This window comes from Neovison vison, chromosome 8, assembly GCF_020171115.1.
Source record: "Neovison vison isolate M4711 chromosome 8, ASM_NN_V1, whole genome shotgun sequence".
Taxonomy (NCBI): Eukaryota; Metazoa; Chordata; class Mammalia; order Carnivora; family Mustelidae; genus Neogale; species Neogale vison.
Window position 1 is genome coordinate 42,373,022 of NC_058098.1, and position 21,659 is coordinate 42,394,680.

At 43.4% G+C, this 21,659-nt stretch overlaps 1 protein-coding gene across 1 annotated transcript in view; it reads left to right on the top strand.

Moving 5' to 3' along the window:
- The window catches only part of PCSK2 (proprotein convertase subtilisin/kexin type 2), a 278,454-nt gene that overhangs the window by 141,516 nt on the left and 115,279 nt on the right, over positions 1-21,659 (top strand). The window contains exons 3-5 of the mRNA XM_044263484.1: positions 8,581-8,694; positions 10,687-10,795; positions 18,334-18,371. Of these exons, the coding sequence (XP_044119419.1) occupies positions 8,581-8,694; positions 10,687-10,795; positions 18,334-18,371 (261 nt within the window). The remainder of the gene's footprint in view (positions 1-8,580; positions 8,695-10,686; positions 10,796-18,333; positions 18,372-21,659) is intronic.

Here is a 21,659-nt window from a genome sequence, read left to right on the forward strand (position 1 = left end):
GGCTATTTTCCATCAGTATTGTATACGTGCATGTAAATATATACATATATAAATCTCTCCTTCAAATGTACGACACTGCATCAGTTTCTATGACTACCATAACAAATTAGCATAAACTTGGTGACCTGAAACAACTTATTCTCTCACAGTTCTGGAGGGTGGAAGCCCAAAATCAAGGCGTCAGCTGGGCTGAGCTCCTCTGGGTCTTTAGGAGAGAGTCATTCTTGACCTCTTACAGCTTCTAGCAGCCATCAGCAATCTTGTTCTGTGGCTGCTTCACTCCACCTATACCTCACGTGGCCTTCCACTTGCCTCTGTTCGTGTCTCTTCCCGGTGTGTCTCTTAAAAGGACGCTGGTCATTGGACATGTTTCATTGGATTGAGAGCCTCCCCCCTCCCCAATAATCCAGAATAGTCTCATCTCAAGATCTTTAATTACAACTGCAAATCCCCTTTTTCCAATTGAAATCCCATTCACTGGTTCCAGGGATTAGGACATGAGCATATAATTTGGGGGCTTATATAGTTGGGGAGACATAGATTTTGGCAGGAACATTCAATCTACAGCACTATAAAAGAATCATGCTAAATATACTCCTTTTTTTTTTTTTTTTTTCAAAGCCAAACAGCAAGGGTCGTTTATTACGAGTTCAAACCCGGACCTCTGCGCCCTCGTTGCCGGTGACGCTAAGAGGTCCTGAGCTCAGGATCACGGCACTTTTTTTTTTTTTTTAAAGATTTTATGTCTTTATTTGACAGAGAGGGAGGGAGGGAGAGAGAGAGAGAGAGAGATATCACAAGTAGGCAGAGAGGCAGGCGGGGGCGGGGGTGGGGGGAAGCAGGCTCCCTGCTGAGCAGAGAGCCCGATGCTGCGATGCGGGGCTCGATCCCAGGAACCTGAGATCATGACCTGAGCTGAAGGCAGAGGCTTAACCCACTGAGCCACAAAGGCGCCCCATGGGTCACGGCACTTTTTATGCACTATTTTTGGGGAGGCAGGGACTTAGCATACATCATAGTATCTCCTAACAAATCACTACGTACCGCGGGAAAATCAAACAGCAACTCTCTAATATGACTAGCGCGCTACAGAGCGGGAAAAGGCTGGGAACAGATTATTGGTTAGGTCAAAGGGCTGTCATTCTTCAAACTGCTTGGTCGTTTTTTAAAAACTTCCTCTTTATATATGTGTTTGAGTGCATACAAATAAGTATTTTCCAGGAGGACTCACGAGAAGTTGTGAAGAGTGGTCACCTTTGAGGAGAGAGCTATTTGAGAGCAAGGAAGGAAAGAGAAGGATAAATGTTCCCTTCCCATTATAACTTTCTGGACCACTTTAATTTTCTAACTGTGAACATATGTTAACTTTCTTCTCCTTCTTCTTCTTCTTCTTCTTCTTCCTCTTCTTCTTTTTTACATCAACAGGGGTTCTCAGGAAGTGGAGAAGGAATTACATTTTTCTTGTCTTCTTTCCTATTTCTTTGCTTGAAAACAAGTTTTATTTAATTAAAGAAGCAATTCAATCAGAGGATTCTTATGTCCAGCCCAAAGAGAGATGGAGAGGTCCAATCCCACCCTGTCCTTCCCCAGAGACAGAGGGCAGGACAGGCACAAGGAGAGCTGGAGGCTAACGGGTAGTAGACATCTCCTTGTCTCCTCACCTGGGGCTGACATCTTCAGAGGATGGCTGCAAGGCTTCATATCTGCAGATCTTGCTACCAAGTGAGGATCTCAAAACCTGGATCCCACCAGGGCCTCATCACAGTTCTGAGAGGTAGAAATAGGCTTTTGACAGAGGAAGAAAATTGGCTCTAAGACAGTGTCAACCTTGAGGCAGGTTGGAATCCCCTGGAGAATTTGATATGGTCCAAGTGTGGCTTGCATGTGGGGGTTGCTAGACTCCTCCAGGTGACTCAATGGGCACTCCAGGTAGAGGACAGCTGACCTCAGGACCGGGAAGGGAACAGATGTCTGTGGACATGTCCTGTGTGACAGGAACTGTATTTCACAGCCGTTCCACAGCAGGTGACCACACTCGTTCTTCAAATCAACCCTCAGAAGGAGGTATGCCCATTCTGTGGTAAGGAAACAGATCTCAGAGATAGCACTGTTATGCTCAAAGATGCAGAGTTAGCGGGGGCAAATGCCTGTCTCCAACCCACATCTGTGGCAACCACAATCCAGAGCTCCTGACTTCCCACCCAGAGATCTTCCTGCAAAACCTCATGACTCCCTTGGAGGAGTCTCCCCCAATCCCCTTATTAGGGGTTCCAGTCCTGGGGTGGAGCAAACTCAGAGAAGTTCCACTTTGTTAACTGCTCAAAAGTTTGCCATCAGCAAATGTAGAAAAGCAAAAATGATCACACAACATCCGTTTGAAAATGCATGGGTTTTGATGTTTCTTACAACCACTCTCAGCAAATGACTAGAGTGACAAAAATTGTATTGCCTTAGGCTGGCGCATCAAAATATGCTAGATAGGTGTCGGCTACTTAGAGGAAACTCCTGGAGACAATAGCAGAGCACTTTTTCAAGAAATGTTGATCACCAACACGCTTGATGGCATGGAGGATGATGTGGTGTAGGAAAACACGGACGTGGAATATTCTGAGTTAGATTCCAAATGTGAAACAGGGTTTTTTTGTTTTGTTTTGTTTTTAAAGATTTTATCTATTTATTTGACAGAGAGAAATCACAAGTAGATGGAGAGGCAGGCAGAGAGAGAGGAAGGGAAGCAGGCTCCCTGCTGAGCAGAGAGCCCGATGCGGGACTTGATCCCAGGACCCTGAGATCATGACCTGAGCCGAAGGCAGCGGCTTAACCCACTGAGCCACCCAGGCGCCCGTGAAACAGGTTTTTTTTAAGATTTTTTTTAATCTGTCTCTGTCAAATATCTCTGAATATCTCTGTCAAATATGACAGAGAGAGAGAGCACACAAGCAGAGCGGCAGGCAGAGGGAGAAAGAGAAGCAGACTCACCTCTGAACAGGGAGCCCAATGCAGGGAAGGACTCCATCCCAGGACTCTGTGATCATGGCCTGAGCAGAAATTTAACCAAATGAGCCACCAGGCACCCCTAAATGTGCAACAGTTTAGAAACATCCTAACCGATTTATTTCCCAACATTTTCCCTCTTTATTTTTTTTTTGTTTGTTTTTGCAAACATTACATAGGGTTCATGAAATCTTCGTCTAAATGGAGCTATAAACCACTTCATGTACAAAATAAAGTTTATAAATGAGAAGGAAGCACTATGACAGAGTTTAATTCTCAGGAGCTGTAGTGATTTCCTAGGGCTGAATTAGTTTAATTCTTAGTGGTTGTATTAGTTTCCATAACAAAATACCAAAATCTGGGAAGCCCGATACTACAAAAATTAATTCTCTCACAGTTCTGGAGGCCCGAAGTCTGAAGTCATGGTGTAGGCATGCCATACTCCCTCTGAAATCTCTAGGAGTGGATCTCTCCTTGTTTCTTCCAGCTTCTGGTAGACCCACAAGTTCCTTGGCTAACTCCAACCTCTGCCTTCTCCCTCTTCACATGGCTTCACTCTCTGTGTCCGTAGGTCTTCCTATGGCATTCTCCTTCTATGTCTGCCTTTGTCTCATGAGGACACCAGCCATGTTGTTTGAGGGCTCCATCTTCCTCCACCACTTCATCTTAACTAATTACATCAGCAACAACTCTTTTCCCAAATAGGGTCACATTTTGAGGTATCAGAGGTTAGGCCTTCAATATATCTTTCATGGGGATGTAGTTAAACTCATAAAAGTGATAAAGAAAATAATTCTTGGTGGTACAGAAAATAATGGTGTTGGGGCACCTGGGTTGCTCAGTGGGTTAAAACCTCTGCCTTCGGCTCAGGTCATGATCCCAGAGTCCTCTGCTCGGCGGCGAACCTGCTTCCCCTCTCTCTCTGCCTGCCTCTCTGCCTATTTGTGATCTCTCTCTCTCTGTCAAATAAATAAATAAAATCTTTAAAAAAAGAAAATAATGGTGTAACCTAATCTACAACATCATAGGCAGAGAACTTCAGTATGTTTGCCAACATGTTGGTTCTGTGTTTTATGCTTCTTTTCTTGTGCTCACTCCAAGCTAACTTGTTTCACCCTTTGGAGGCAGGTTTCCCATAGTGCTCCTCTTTCTCCCCGCCCCTCTTCTGCCCCACACAGTCAATGCTAATTAGCAGCTGTTTAATTATCAGACCAGCAGGAAGTGATCCAGGCCCTGATCCTTGGAGAGTTACATTCACGGTTAAGCTGTCCCAGATACTGGAAGGTTGACTGTGTTCTGTGCTTTAGGGAGGAGCAATGTGGCTTAGTGGAAAGTACATAGCATTTAGAATTGGTCAGCATGTGTGACTCGGCCATGTTTTCCACCGCTGTACAATGGCTGCTTATAGTCCTTTCCTCAGCTGTAACCATACCCTCTCCACAGTCTTGTTGAGAAGATTCTATGTAGCGAAATTACCTTGTTAGCAAAACTTGTAAAATAGAATGCAAATGTGCAGGGATAGTATCTGCCTCCTTCTAGAATGGTCTGTAACTGGTATATTGTAGATGCACGAAAACATTTGTTGACTGAAAAAAAAATTGTTTTTTGACTGAAAATTCTTAATTGAAGAGAAGGACTACAAGAGGAAAGGGAGTGGGAGGAGTTTCTTTAAGTAAAATTTGTTCTATGCGCATGTGTCAAACTAAGACTTAAAAGTTGAACAAGAATTGCAGAATATCCATCTGTTTGTTTCTAAGATAATCCCCAGTAACAAACATTCCTGCTTTCTTATGTTTTCCATTTATATAAGTGTTCATGTTAATAGAACAATTTGGGTGGGCAGTCTAAAATACCTAAGCTAACTGTGCATTATTGTTCGAGAAGGCAAGAAGCTATGGTTCAGTTACATGGCACTGGGGCCACATCAAAGTGGTAATGAAAGGTATCGTGAGTGAAAGGTTACAATTCAGAGCAGGAAGAAGAGAGAATAAAAGTGACCTTTTAGTTATAATATGAGGAAGGATTTTGAACTAGGAAATACTTCCCTGATTTTAATAGCTTTATCACACATAGGATTATAACACTAAAGTCTTCTTCAGAGGTCTTTAAAAATAGTTTATTATCTCATCTTTCTGCTAATGGTAATTTCATTTATAATAGAAAACAATCCAAATGACCAGTAAGAGGGGAATCATTGGGTAAATTATGGTACATTATTCTATGGGATATTCAGGTAGCTATTAAAAATTAAGTTATAAGAGCCGTGGAGCAGCATATTAAAATTCCTAAGGTAGGATACTTAGTGAAGAAAGAATACATAATTTTATCTATAGTTCAGTTACTTTTATGTAAAAATTAGGTTTAAATGCAAATTAGCATTGAAAAAGAACGCAGGAAGATTAAAGCAATTTATGATATTCCATGGTATCATTGTGAGGGGGGAAAAAAGCTATCCTCCAGTTATTTGTGTGTAACAAGTAAACATATATGTTTAAAAGATGTTTTCTCTCTTGGAATTATAACTGCGATCTTCATTAAGGACATGAAGATAAACTAAAAGGCTCAGAAATGCCAGCAGTCTTGGGATTTTTAATATTTAGTGACACTAGATGACAAGACTACAGACACCTACGTCATGCTTCCGCCCTTCTGGGTTGCAAGGAGGGGCGATGTCGAGAGAGAGCACAGCATTCCAAAGCATCGCTGGTCTCCATTAAAACCTAATTTATGGAATTAAAAATTAATTTTACGGAAATGGATTTAAAGTCTTTTCATTAGACTGCACTCAGGCTAATTGAGTTTGGAGTGCTATTGTCACAGCCATTCCTGCCCCGTTATCTAAAAACATAGACATCTGATGTGAGTCTTCTTGTTTTTCTGCTGCTGAGAAGAAGCTCCAGAGGGGAGTTTTCAAGCATCCACAGGGCAGCTGCTCCTGCTTAGCAAAGACCCTAGCGAAAGAACGGTGCTGCTTTAGCAAAGTCAGTCATGACAACAGATCCAGTATGATGGGACTCCCTCAGTGGAAGCAAGGCTTACCACCAATGAGTAGTGCAGATAAAGGTCTTGCTCAGGACCACTCCAGAAAGAGGCGATGGCTGAATTCAGGCTCCATCCCAAGTGAAAGTGACACTCCTGCTGCGCTTCCTTGAATACTTGCTTCCCAAGTAAAAGAAAAGTTTTAAGGGGGGGGGTGGCTCTTTACATACGGGTGTGTATATGAGTCTAGATAGATCTATCTGTCTGTTCTGTGGCAGCTGTGAGAACACACAGCGTACATCTCTGACTTCCAGGAGAATAACTGACCAAGGACCCCAGCTGCTGCACTCTGAAATCTGTCACTGTGTTGGCAAGAGGCCATGCTTCCTAGGCAGCTCTAGCCAGTGACTGAGCACAGCAGGGGCACTGAGGCAGGCTCGTCCCTGGGAGACACAGGGTTCTTCTGACAGCCGACTTTGAAGCCCCAAAAGACCTGCCAAACCTTCCTTATGCTATAGAGCCGTTGAGGAAACTTTTGCCCCCCTTTTTAACTTTCTCTTTTATGGGGTCAAGCTTACATAGCAGTTTCTTTCATTTTCTCTCCTAATAAAAGGCTTGCACATCTAATCTCATCTTGGCATCTGTTTCCCAGAAGATATGTGTGTGTGTGTGTGTATGTGTATATATACACACGTGTGTATATATATACACACACATATTATATACTGTATACATATAAGTATATGAATATTTGAATCATAATTTATCTCCATCTGATGGACACTAGTTGTGTCTAGATTTTTGCCATTATAAGACTCTCCATCCATCGTAATGCTCTCAAACATTTGCTATGTGCCGCAGTCTATATCTGCTGTTGGGATACCTCCAAAGAACAGAGAAAATGCCACACGAACCACTTCTTTTCTACACATACAGAGTTTCTGCTAGAATTAGAGTTTTTCTGGCAAATGAGTCCCTGGTCTGCCTGTGTCAGTGTGTAGAGCAAAATAAGGAACCACTCTCCCACAACATTCCTGCCCATTACAGCACAGCAAGGAAGGGGAGGTCTCCAGACACATTTGTGTTCTCTTCATTCTTCCCTCCCTGCCATTACTGTTGACTTGGATCCTCTTGACTTCCTTGCTCCCATATCAAAGTTCTCAAGTGCAAGTAATACAAACAGATTCTGAATTACTTAAGCAAAAGGGATTTTCCTGGAATGGTATAGGGAGCTCACGATCAGTGGGAGGCTGAAGGATTGGTCTTGCAGAAGCTTTCAGGTTGTGGAACTGTCCCCAAGGACCTTTTATAGGGCAAGTCTGGCGATTGACCCTCTGAGATAAATAACCTTCAAGGCTTCCTTCTGCTCTCGCATCCCTTTCCCAGGGTTCAAATCCATACCCACATGGGCACCGCTGAGGCAGAGAGAGACTGCAGTTTCTTTGCAGATAGTTGTCTCAAATTTCATTCCCAACACAGAACCTAGTGGATACCAGGTAATCCTCCAAATGCACTAGGAATACTTGAGAAAAGAAGAAATGATGTTGGGAAGCAAAGTATCGTTAAAAAATTCAGGGGCACCTGGGTGGCTCAGTCCTTTAAGCGTCCAACTTTCAATTTTGCTTCAGGTCATGTTCTCAGTGTTGTGAGATCAAGCCTCAAGTCGAGCTCTGCACTGGGTAGGGAGTCTGCTTAAGATTCTCTCTCCCTCTCCTTCTACCCCTACCGCCCCAACACTCGCTCACACATGCGCTCGCTCTCTCTTAAAAAAATAAAAAAATCAGTATGTAGCGCACACCCTTTTCTACATTTGCATGGCCCCTGAGTCTGTAGATGTTCAGAGACGAGCCACAGCCCCTGGATGATAAATGCGTGATGCCCAAGTGAAGAGAATTTCATGAATGGGACAAAGTCTAACTGTTGCCAGGAGCCTGCTTGAATAATTCAGTTCCTAAGTTTCATTTCATCCAAGGGCTTGGGGTTCCAATTTTGGAAACAAAAATCGAAGCACTGTCGTTGCCAGGACAGCCCTTTCTCTTCAAGGATCCTTCACTTACCTTCTAGAGCTTTGCTATGAACTGACCAGCTCTCCAGGCAGGAGACCGTTTGGTTTGGGTTTATGTTTGCATTTGTGTTTGGCTTGATTTGACTTGATTTCAGTTTTAGCTGATTCCCAAATGTGATAACACAATCCTCTCTAAAAATGTACAGGCTGGAAAGCCCTCCAGAAAAATGGTCCCTGCAGTTCTAACTTTCTCTCCCTCCCTGAATCCACATCAACCTTCTTAACTTAATAGACGTGTGGCTTCATTTTCTTTTCCTTAACAACCCCTACCCCCTTATCTTCCGTGAGAGTTCTTTTCTCTATCAAATACCCATTTAAAGGAAACTCACTTTGAGCCACCACCAAAGCCAATTTATTCAGCACAGTCAGAAGCAAACGTTTTCAGAAAATAATCATGGAGTGTAGAGTGTACGTAAGATGAACCTGTCTTCCACAGAGGAAAAAATACCTGTGTGCACATGGAATTTAAATTCATGGAAATGAATTCCAGAAGAAGTCGTTTGGGTGGATATTCAGGTAATATGCCAATATTGTCATTCCAGGTAAAGATGGCCTTGCAGCAAGAAGGATTTGACAGAAAGAAACGGGGGTATAGAGACATCAACGAGATCGATATCAACATGAATGATCCTCTTTTTACAAAGCAGTGGTATCTGGTAAGCATGCCATATTATTCCTAACATTTCTCATCTTGAGACTTCAGATTTTAAAAAATGCATTTCTGTTTCCTCGTTATTCTGTGGGATGTCAGCCAGCATCTGACTCCATGAACCTCTCTGTCCCCTCTGATATGTATGGATTTTCTATCAGCACCCATGCATCATGTTCTCTAATCTGCTTCCTTCTGGAAATGCTAAATAGCCATGAACTCTTAGGGTCAAACCAACTACCAAATGCTGATCAGGTTGCTCCAGACTTTGTAAAATCATACCAGTGAGTGAGGGAAGACTTGCAAAATCATGTAGAAGTTGAGTCAAGGGTCTGAGGGGAGTAATCCAGGGATCTCAACAGGCAGAATGACTACAGGACATAATGAAACCACAGGGATAAGGAAAAGACTCGGGCAACTTCACAAAGGACAAACAAGAGAGCTCAAAGACCAAAGTGAGAAAAGTAGCATCCAGTAGCACTTCTTAAAATAATGGCAGGAAATCACATCCGTGGGGCTTTCCAGGTGGAGGAGTCACACCTCAGAAGCCCTCTCTATCCGGTGAAGTGATTATTATTATCTGACTCACCAGCAGTCCTTGTGATCCATTTGGACAGGTTGGGTTATATTTAAAAGGGACCCAAATCCTTTAAACCAAATCTAACTGCAGGGCATCTTGAGGGAAAAGGAGTGATTAATTTAAAACTGTGAGTGATGTTTTACTTTATTTAATATTAAAAGGTGATGAGCAAGAGAGAAAACTAGTTATAGCCTTGTGGACTGAGACATGTATAGGAATACATCACAGCTTCCACTTTGGGTCTTCCGGGTGTGACTGTACCCTTTGCTTTTGGGCATGGAATCCTACAAATCTGATCCAGGCAACTGAAAAGAGCTCATGTGTGTTCATCAGGTTAGACTACATTTCTTGCAATCACAACCAACCCCCTAAGTCACCCCAGCTTAACAAGTCAAAGCTTTTGCTCACTCATGCTGTACGTCCAACACTTCCTAGTCCCTCAGGGACTCAGGCTCCATGCCAGCTCCATCCCGAGCCCTGCTTTCATGAGCACCTCAACAAGGGGAAGGGGTAAGTCACACACTGTCACCTAAGGCTTCAGCCTGGATGTGACATATGGCACATGAGCATACACCCTATGGACCAAACCAGTGATATGGGCATTCTATGAACTTCCTAGGTGATGGAAAAGTGTAACCTGAACACATGCGTGGAAGGAGAAGAGCAGTCATTTTTACCAAGCGCACTAATGACATTCACAGCAGTGTTTTAGCAACCCTGTAGTAACAGCCAACAGGTCACTGTGGGCTTCTGCCAGTACAAGCTCTGACTTCATTGCTTTTAAAACTCATCCTCAGGAAAATCTGCACAGGACAAAGAAACATGAAAAGAAGGTGATGGACATAGTTATATACAATTTCTTTGTTTCCCTTTTTTGAATTTTTTTAGGGAAAAGACTTTTTTTTTTTTTGCATTAGAATGAGCACTAAAGGTAAGCCAGTTATCTTCGATTTGGTGCATCAAATATTTTTACACGAGATTTGATGTGGTGGCACTGAAATTACAAACGTAAGTAGGACATGCTTCCTCTTGCAAAGCTTACTGCTATTGAGGGAGGAAATCACATTCAAATAAGGATGATCAAATAAGGATGACAGTATGTGCTAAATTCAAAACTTGAGGTTTTGAAGGTTTTGAATTCTACAAGAATGAGCATTTAATTCAGAACTGGAGAGGGTTTCTTGCAATGGCAGCTCTAAGGAGTTTAAAGACAGCAATCCCATCAGAGAAACATCAATTGTGTGTATCAAAAAATGGAGGGAGAAGTCTGGAAGAGGTGGATGGGGAAACATTCAGGAGTACTGTTTCACAGAAGGCATAGCCTTTGACCAGGGCCTGGCATAGCAGGTGCAAACATTTAGATAGGTGCTTTACTGCACCAGACTAATCAGATTCTTTGCTTTGAAATTCCTGAACCAGATCAATACTGGACAAGCTGATGGCACTCCTGGCCTTGATTTGAATGTGGCAGAAGCCTGGGAGCTGGGATACACAGGGAAAGGTGTTACCATTGGAATTATGGATGATGGTGAGTATTTCAAAGCCTTCACATCATTTGGAAGCAAGTGTGTCTTTGCATGCCTTTGGAATACCAAAGATTCATTGCTTAGAGATGCGAATCAAAGACAGAAGAGACACCTGCTGGACCTGACCACCCATCTATACTGTGACAAAATACTCCCCTTCCTCCAGATCAGCAGTCTTCAAAATTGAGGATGCCTTTAATAAATATTTATTGAATTAATGAATTAAAAATTCAAAAAAATGAACAAAGGAAGACTGGCCATCACCGAACTGTCATTTCTTATTGGGCCACTCTCTGTATCTTACCCTAGAGTATCTTCTAAACCTGTTCGAACTTACCATGTACTTCAGATCCACACTGTCCAATGAAGTGGCCATTGGCCATATGTGGCTATTTACACTGAATTAAAGTTAAATAAAATTAAAAATTCAATTCCTCAGTCACACCAGCTTCATTTCAAGTTCTCAATAACCCCAAGGGGTTAGCAGCTGCTGAAACTGAATTCAACTTCACTTCGATCATCACAGAAAGCTCTATTAGACAGTATGGCTCTACACCCATGAAGAAGCTTTTTGATAACAGGATTGGAGTTTGAAGAAATTTTGACTTTCAGGATGAACCCTGGTAAAGCAGACCTTGATAACCTTTTATTACATATGCATATATGTATAACACATTATTCTATCCCATATGCCTGCCAGACAAAGATTTAGTAGAGCTTTATTTTCTATAGTTTGTGATACAAAACACAAAATGTAGGATGGGTAGAATGGGTAGGATGAACTGGTGTTTTTCTAACTACACACGTCCTTGGCTCTGCCAAGATTCTGGAGAATCTCTGCCCTGTGGTCATCTTCCTGAGCAGGTCCCTTGCCCTTCATCAGCCATGTGGCTCCTCCAAGAAAGGCTCCACTGAGCAGTACTGATGCAATTATACCTAAAGATGAAACAATGGAGCCTTTCCCTTCTGAAGATCCTCAAAGAATCCTAAGCTGTCCAAAGCAAGCCTTTGAAGCTGAATTGATGGTGAGACAAAGGGAGCCAACATGCTTAAAATTGGTGCTGTCTTTTGTGTGGGCTCATTAAATATCCACATAAAAACAATGCCTCCGCCTTTTCTGATGTGAGAGATGTTTGAAGTGGATGTAAAAGCTTTCTCTGGTGGCCGAGGGCTTTCACAGGAATAAAGGAGCTCTGCAGGACAAAGAGTGTGTGTACAAGTGGGTCTTGGGAGCTTATAGTTCTTCCCTCCTTCCTAATGCTTTGGATTGGAAACCAATGTAACTGAGACCAGCTCACCCAGGAGAAAGATGTGTCTGTGTTCGAGGTAAATCTGCCTAGGATATATTGTAATTACGCAACATCTGAGGGTTAGAGAAGCACCCTAAAAGTGACCGCAGACAGACATATTGCTTTTATGAAACTGAACAGCCCGTGATGCCTACTTCTGGATTCTTTAACTGTAACCCCCCGACAGACTGTGAAGCAACCCTTCCAAAAAGACAAAAGGGGAGGATGAGCCCTGACTCTGACCCACCTTTCCTGATGTGAGAAGCCAAGGCCTTCAGAAAGTCTCAGCAGAGTTTCTTATTTGATATTATTTCTTTTGATTTAGTGGTCTTTGGGCATCTTCCCAAAAAACCAAACTGTCTACCCCGCCCCCCAATTTAAACTCCCAACTCCTCCATTGCTTTGGTCATCTACTGCTGCAGGATATACTACCCCCAAATTGAATGGCTTAACACAACCACCATTTTCTTATCTCTCATAGTTCTGTGGATTGACCAGGTTCAGCTGGGAAGTCCTGCTACTGGTCTCTCTGGGGTCTCCTATGCCATAGGGGTAGAATGCAGCTAGAACTAGTGTCAACTGGAGGCTTAACTGAGATGCTAAAATGGCCTGGCCTCCCTCCCACTCCATGTAGTCCCAGGACGTCCCTTCTCCACCTGGTCTTTCCAGCAAGGTAGCTGGATTTCTTACAGATAGTTTGGGGGTCACAGGAACAGTCATTCTAAGCTGCCATTCCTCCTCTAGGCCAGGCATGGAATGCGCAAGCATCATTCAGCCACTTTTTTTTTTTAAGATTTTATTTATTTATTTGTCAGAAGGAGAGAGAGAGAGAGCACAAGCAGGGGGAGCAGCAGGCAGAGGGAGAAGCAGACTCCCTGCTGAGCAGAGACCCTGAGGAGGGACTCAATCCCAGAACCCTGGGATCATGACCTGAGAAGAAGGCAGATGCCTAATCTGCTGAGGCACCCAGGCGTCCCATCACTCAGTCACTTTTGTTGGAGGAATGGTCTCAGGGCCAAATTCCAGGGAAGGAGGAATAGGTTCCACATCCTGGTGCAGAGTTAAACAAAGGATTTGTGGGGCTTTAATTCAGCACATGCTTATTTGGTGTGATAACTGAAGAAGAGAAGAACCACCAACCCACCCTCCAAATCTGCTATTAAAAAGCAAGATGAGCACATTTGGGATACGAGCAGACTCCCACACTACAGGGACAATGGTCAGCAGCCTCAGACCATGTCAGTGGGCATCTCTGCCCTAACACCTAGAATGTGAAGTGCAATGGTGAGGCTGGGAGCATCAGGAAATGGTGTGGGATCATTTCCCAGATATTTGCTAAGCAAAATATCATTCTCCAACAGGATAAAGACACACAGATACTGACTTCATACCTAAGAGCAGAAACAATGTCATATTTCCTAATCATTGCTCTCTTTATTTTGACCTGTTTGGGAAATAGTTTGATTACCTGCATGTGGAAGAGTCAATCTATAGATAGCTCCATTTTAATAGTCATTCATACTTTCTGGTTGCACAACTCAGAACTAGACCAACATCCTCTGTTGGATCCAATGACTCCATACATACTCAATAAATATCTGCTGCTTTCATGTAGGTGCAACTTAATGTCATTTCCACACACTACACATCAGAAGGAGAGTACCTCCATGGTTATCTGCTGCCCACAGGGGCAGAAAGCATTTCTTAAGGGTTTGTTCTGATGTTCCAGGCTTGGCGATGCCAGCAAGGACCCCACTTAATGATAACAATTCACTCCTTTCATCGCAAACAGAGTTGTTTGGTGTTGGGAACTTGAACTAGAAAATAAGATATGGCCAACAAAACATGGAGATGGGTAGGAGCCACCCAGCCCAGGCACGATTCTGGACAGGTGCAGGCTATCAAGGTTATAGGTGGTCATTGAAGGCAAGAATCAAGGACATTAGCCAACATCAGATGGTGCCAAGGAGGTAAAACTGAAGATCAGGGATGCAGGGTCAGGGAGAGCTTCAAGCTGAAGCAACAATAAAAACCTAAAATTTCTTGGGATGCCTGGGTGGCTGTCAGTTAAGCATCTGCCTTTGGCTCAGGTCATGATCCCAGGGTCCTGGGAATTGAGTCCCACATTGGGTGCCCTGCTCAGCAGGGAGCTTGCTTCGCCCTCTGCCTGTTTGTGCTCTCTCTCTCTTTCACACAAATAAATAAATAAAATCTTTAAAAAAAACCAAACTAACATTTCTTGAGTACTCACTATATACTAGACACCACCTAACAATTTGGAAACAGTCACAGTTATCCTCTAAGATTAGTGCTATTATCCACATGTTGCAGATGAAGAAACTGAGGTTAGGGAGGCAAGAAACTACCCAAACTGATCTTACCCACCATCTTCAGTGCTTGAAGCCCACCCCTTGGCTTGACTCCCTGGCGCGTCTTTGTGATCTCATCCTTACCAATGGAGGTTCAAGCTCAAGGATCAGGCAGTCAGCCGCACCTTCCCAAGAGAGTTAGAAGTCTGCATCACATAGAAAAGCAAAGTTTTCTCCCCTAAGTTGGGCTTCGCTGGTCTCAGAAGGACTAGTAGGATATCTGTTCCAGTTATTAATCCTGTATGATAAATTACTCCAACTCTTAGCAGCTTATAGTAACTATTTATTTTGCTCATCACTGTGGCACGGGAACTCAGGAAGACAGTCTGAGCACTTCTCATGTGAGGTTTCTCATGCAGTCAAGGGCAGAATGCTGGCTACCCCACAGTCATCTGAAGGTTCAACTAGGGTGTACATTCATGGCTCATCCCCATGGTTGACCACTGACGTTGGCTGCCGCTGCTCAGTTGAACCTTTCATATCAAGGGCCACACAGGAGCTTCTTCCTTGGCTATTGACTTCCTCTCCTCCCTCCCTGAGTGGACAAGTGTCCAAAGGGAACAAATGAAAAATGCCTGGACTTTTCTGAAGCCTTGAACGTCATGCAACATTTTATTGATAGAGGGAGTCATAGACCAGTCAGATTGAAGAGGGGGAGAACAGCCCTACCGATGTGTGGCATTGTTATACATTTCAACTGAATTACTAACATTGTAACTAGGAAAGGGTCTGTGGAGCTCCTTGCTAATTTTCTGAGGTCTCCAGAACCATCAGAGCTTCCTGAGCATTTGAAACATTGTGGATTAGACTTTCTGAAAAGACTCAAACTGATGATGGGATACTAACGTAAACTATAACCAAGTAATTATCATTTGCATTCCACATTATGTTATGATTGGCTGGTGATGAGTTGGTCCCCACTGTAGACTGGGAGCTATAGATACCCGAAAGCTCAGGTTCTGTGTCTAAATTGTCTGTTTTTCCAGGACCTGCATCGTGCCTGGTGTTCACTGCTGAAAATAACCCAATAAGTTCAAAATAAAATTGAATACATTCATAATACAAGAATTAAAAAATAAATAAACTGATTGAGAAAATGTATTTAGTATACTCCACCTCAAAAGATAATCAAATAGACAAAAATATTAAAATACTATTTCATTACAAATCCATTATTTTCATGCTTTAGTTCACTATATTTTTTGAATCATGTCTGTCATTCCCTGATGGTTCTATCAGTAATCTCTTCTTTCTCAGACTAAAGTCTGTGTCTGTACCAACTTAACACTCAGACTTACCCTTAACCTAATTAAAGATCCTTAATTTTAATTGGGCTAAATTTATCTTGTTTTAATTTTAATTTCCTTCAAGTCTCAAATTATCTTTGCCCTGATATTTTCCCTTCGCAGAGAAGAAACTACTATTTCTCAGAAAATTTCTCTCCCAGACAACTTACACTATCAGAACATGGGGTCATCTTTTAAAAACTGTTCCCCCGCATGCACTAGGAGCTTACTCTGTCCACTCCATGCATCAACCTGGTATTGCCGTAGCTCCAGGAATGTTTACCCTCTGGGGGAAATACCCAGGTGTCTGAAGTCAGCTTGATTTATTGTGGGGGCGTCGATATCACCTGAGATTGTGGGTGCTGGATGCTCCTGCCTTAGAGTGTCTGGACAGGTGACTTGTACCTGGCTTTCCCGAGGCTTAAGTGTGTATATACATGCACCACAGTCTTCTTACACACTACAAACATGAATAGAAGGATGACCATGCAGAGGCCCCTGGCTGCCTCAATCAGTATAGCCCATGACTCTTGATCCCAAGATTGTGAGTTCAAGCCCCACACTGGGTGTAGAGATTACTAAAAATATAAATAAACTCGAGAAGTATAATTATGCCAAAAAAGAATTGATTCCCCGCTAGGAAAATAAACATATTCTCTGTGTGCCCACTGCCCACTGTGGGCCCTAATTTATCTATAGGTTACAAATGTTTTGCCCCACATTGAATTCACAAAATGTAATGTAATTACAAAATGTAACCAGTTTCAACAAATACATACAACAATTTAATTCAACACAACATTCTAAGACCCAGTAGATTTTTGAAAATATTTCTGCTCTTCTGCATTATCCACATGACTCTAATGATGTGGTAGAAGACACTGACCAATGGTGACAGCAATAAATACAACATATCAAGAGTGTACTACAAGCTAAACACACTTAATGAATTGGCCCTCATCTTGAACACTGTTCTGCAAGGTAAATAATATCCCCATTTCAAAGATAAGGAAACTGAGGCTTGGGGAAATTGTGTCACTTGGCAGAAGCCTCACAATTATTATAGTGTCTGAGTGTAGAACAGAACCAGATCTGCTGGTCTCCGTAGCCTGTGCCTCATCTCCAACCCATCCCACAGCTGAAACACACCATTTCTGAATTAGGGTCCAGGACAAGGACTGGCAAACTTTAAAAATACTAGTCTTCAAATCTTCTGATCCCTGTCTTTCTATAGTGCTTGGGAGGGGTTCAGGAGAGCAGGAAATGGAGGACGGTGGATGGGAATTGACAGGCTATCCTCTCCCAAACAACAGAAAGCAGTCATGAGTGACAGCAGTAATTTGACATGCTTTGCATGCCAAAATACCAGCAGCAAAATGTAACATATGTTCTGTAGGACAATGACTCCCAGTCCAGAAATTTCCTGTGTAACCAAAAAAACAAAGGAGGATTTTTTTTTTTTTTGGAATGCAACATCCCAGTCCCAGTTCTTTCTGCCGGGCAAAGCTCTGTCTGCGACCAGGCCTTAGGGTGCTCGCATGGAAGGTGCCACCTGTCAGAGGAACTGAATGATACCTCTAGCTTTTAAACACAGCAAATCCAATAGAGCTAGTAAGTGCCACCAAGCTATGTGCGCTTCATTGTTCATGCCGCTTGATGGAGAAGAAACCAAGCCCAGAGAGACCAAGCACCTCACCTGAAATCATGCACCCAGCTGGCAGCAGGATTGGAATTCACACTTCGGGGTTTTGACTCCAAAATCTATGCTGGTGATTGTGACACCCAGAGATGCAGGTTTTGTGAAGAGCTGGGTGCTGCAGAGGTTATATGGCTCTGCACCCCTGGCTGAGAGCTTTCAACATGGCCTTGAAGTTCCATGATGCTTTCTGAGGCCCCACAGGTAAGGAAGTGCAGTGGTGTTCCTAACTACCATTGCAAACACTCTTGGGCAGCAAGATGGGCCACATCCAGGAGAAAGCACATGGCTCCTGCTGGGAAGCTCAAGGTCACAGGCTGCTTAGAAAGCTATATTCTGCAGGGACAAGATCAAATCTCACCCAGGACACTTCACTGGACACCATTTGCTCTCTGAGAAAGTGCCTTTCCCACCCAGCGGTGTTTTTCTGATTAACCCATGCCAGAGAATATTCCCCTAGTCCATTGCTGTCTGTACCCTGTTAAATAATAATCATCTTTCCTCCCCAGGGCCAGTTTCCTCTCAGAAGAAATGCCAGTTGATGCTTTGAAAAATGTCAGGATTTCCACAAATCTTAGATCACTGCTCTGACGAGCCATCCATCTTGCAGACACTAAGCCCCTCAGTACGGGCATGCATGTCAGAAAGTCTTATCCTGGGGCCACAGATCTAATTGGCTTCACTCTTCTGATGCTGTCTGGTGGCAGCTCTCTCCCCACTCTGGAGGTGCGGCCCGCCCTCACTCGGGAATGGAAACGCAAGGACGGGCCTGAAGCACGTGTGCTAAGCCCACTCCATTCTCCTGGCGTCAGCCCCATAAGGAGGGTGTCTTCTTGAGCATCTTCCCTGAGGACGCAATGGCGGGTATTAACGTTCCATCCTGTGGTGTTCTTTTCACAGGGATTGATTATCTGCACCCGGACCTGGCCTCGAACTACGTAAGTACAAGCTGACCTGGGTGGCTGCGCGCGCACACAGAAACACATGCACGCATAACCACGCACGCGCGCTCCAACCGCCCCCACTTGCTGGAGCCACAGCTCTGGCCAGAAGCAAAGGGCCAAGGCCAGGGGCCTGGTAGCCTGGAATGGTGGTAGCTTTGTGAGAAGACAGTCAGGAGACTTGTGGTCTGAAAGAGCAAGCCCGGGAAATAGGGAGAGGTGGCGAGCTTTAATACCCACCCTAACGAGGACATTGAATTGACGGATGGAAATGTGCCATTTGGGCTCTTGCTGGAGAAAACCAATGGCAAAAAGCCGAAAAGAGGAGCAACTCGCATCATAACTGTAGCTTTACCAAAGCAAGGACGTCACCGTTTTTTTTTTATTGTGTTTGTGCTTATGAGCATCCCGCCCTGACTTCCCCCCACAACGCTGAGTCCAACCTATGGTATCCTTTGACAAATAAGACCTATTCACAGAGAATCATGATACACACCGTTGAGCTAGGTCCATGCGCTCTAACTTTTTACCTAGCAAATCACACGCTGCTTTTCCTGGTGGAACCTGCAAACCCTTTCAACATGAGAGATCGCTTTATGTTCGCCCCCAGGGAGTACGCTAGCCAAGCCCTGCTGTGTCTGTACTAAGCTATACTTCTCCCGTAACCTCCAGGTCGAAGTATTTTTTTTTTAAATATTACTTTAGTTAGCTGAAGAGTCTCATCTTAAGGAATGGTTTCGGTTCAACATTCTGGGTCATTCGTCCTGGAAACTATGCACATGCACATTGCAAAGAGAACAGAGATTTTCTGTTTATTGCGTTAAGAATTGCGGGGGTGGGGGAGAGCACCCATCTGCTGAGCTTCTATTAACTCCATGGGTCTTATAAATCTAGAGGAGTATCTGTTGGACTAAGTATCTTCTTAATAAGGATAATAATTAGTAAGAATAAATTTAAATGAATCATTGGCACAGTCCAGCCAATACACCCCCTCAGAAGGAAATGACAGAAGTTAAACCAAAGCTTTATTCTCAGAGATGAGAATCCACCTTTATAGAGAAGAGAGGAAACTCCCCATGAGTTTTAAGTTCTGCCAAAGCACCCATCTGCAGGTCTGAGGAAGCATATCCCTCCCTTGTCTCTGGGACCTTCTTCTCCCACTGCTCACACCATAGAGCTGTCCACCGTTCCTTCTGTCTCCTTGAAGGTTCTGCCCCATGCAGGGCCTCGACCACATCCTCCAATGACCTCTCTCTCTCTGCCTCTCCAGAAGAGAGATTGAGAAATGCATGTGTTGCATTTGCTACAAGGCTCTGATACCCAGACGTCTTTCCTTAGGGAAAAATGGCAAATGGATGATATCCTGCTGGGCCAGCAGGTTCATCCCCACCATGCTGCTCCCTGCACAGAGGCATTTATATTCTTTTCCAGGCTGATCAGGGGGCCCCACTGTCTCCAGGACCCCCAGTGCTTCACAGAACAGCCAAGGAAGGTGCTATACACTTTCACAAACCAGTGTTAGCGCATCTTACAACTCGTAGGACTTTAAGGTTAGGGGGGTTCATCTGATGGACTGGAAGCTGACAGTGCATGGCCTCCCTCCAGCTGGTGCAGCCCCCATGCAGGTCACTCCCATGCCCAGTGAAGGTGATAATCACTACACTATGGAAACATCCTGAAGTCACTATACAGAGAGTGACCTGCGCATCCTTCCCTTCTCCCCGCCCAGCCCATGTGCTTCTGTGACAGGCTGCCCCCCAATGCCTGTTAATCAGATTAAAAAGAGATAGTAATTCAAGTGGAGAAAATAATCCTCTGAGGCTCTGATGAACTACAGGTGCAACACTAATCTGCCAAAAACCCTGAACAATGCTAGGGCTTCTATGAGTGCTGTGTTCGTTCTTTCTTTCTTTCTCTTTTTCTCTCTTTTTTTTTTTTTTTGTTTCATTCTAAAAAAAATTTTTTCTAATTAAAAAATAAATAACATGTTCTCAGTAGAAAATTGGGAAAGCACAAAATATATTCAAAACCTGCCATAACACCATTCTTAATATTTTAGCATATTTTGGACTTCTAACATGAATATTTTTTAATAAAATTGGGCTCTGTTGTATATACAGCTTCCCTCCTTTTACTTGATTTGTCATGAACATTTTTTATATTACTAAATATTCTTCAAAACATGATTATAGGGGCTATGTAGTCTTGTCTCATGTTGTAACTTATTTAGACATTCTAATCCCTAATTGTTAGACAGCTAGGTTGCTTCCAATGCGTGTCTCATTCAAAAATGGAGAATGACAGATGGTGACAAAGATGGTAGAGGGACTCCACAAACTGTAACCTGCTAAGGAGAGCTGAAAAAACTCGGGGGAGAAAAGATAACTAAGAGACACATTAAATACATTTTCAAATAGTTCAAATTCTCCATGAGAAATGAGACATTCAACTTGTTCAGGACTTTCCCCCAAGAAAATCCCCAGCTGTGGGAGACAGCTGTAGGAAGAAGAGTGTAGTTCAGTTAAAGGAAGAACTGTCCAGTGATTGTGGCTAATGAAAAGGAGCTAGCTCTCCCAGGAAAGAATGAGTTCTCCAATCTGAAAATGGTCAAGGGGAGGGTTGATGACCATTTGGTGGGAATGTGGAGGCGATGACACCATGTCCTCTAAATTCAAACTGGATGTCACCTAAGAATTGAACGGGAAATGTGAGTTCCATACAGAACAGCCTCCATCAAGAGGAAGATCTGAGTCTTCAACAATTATCAAACATTTGGACCCTTACCAAAAATTACCTATAATCACACATGGCTGTGAAGAGTTTCTGGGTCATTGGTATAGGTGAGAAAACAACGTCCAAATACCTCCTTCTCAATTTCTCAGTGGAGAACCTGAACCTCAACAGGTTGGTTCCAGTCAGTGTCTCTCTCACTCTGTGTGGAGTTGACAGTGACAACTTTGAAGCTACTAACCAAATTTATCTTCTTTATTTGTAATAAAAATTTTACACTATAATTAACAGAACGAGGATGGCAAGTGGAGTAGAGCCACCCAGGAGAGCAATGAAATCAGTGGACGATGATAAGCTCAAAAATTGTTTGAGCAAAGAATTAACAGGCGGTGTCACACCTTGTTAGGTGACTTAATGGCCTGGATGAGATGAGCTTGCCTAGTGCCCTTCTAGTGACATGTGCTTTGGGTTTCTCCAGAAGCAAAGCTTGAAACCAGGGTCAGAGTGCAAATAGTTTATTTGGGAGGTGATTCTTGGAACCAAGGATAGAATGGG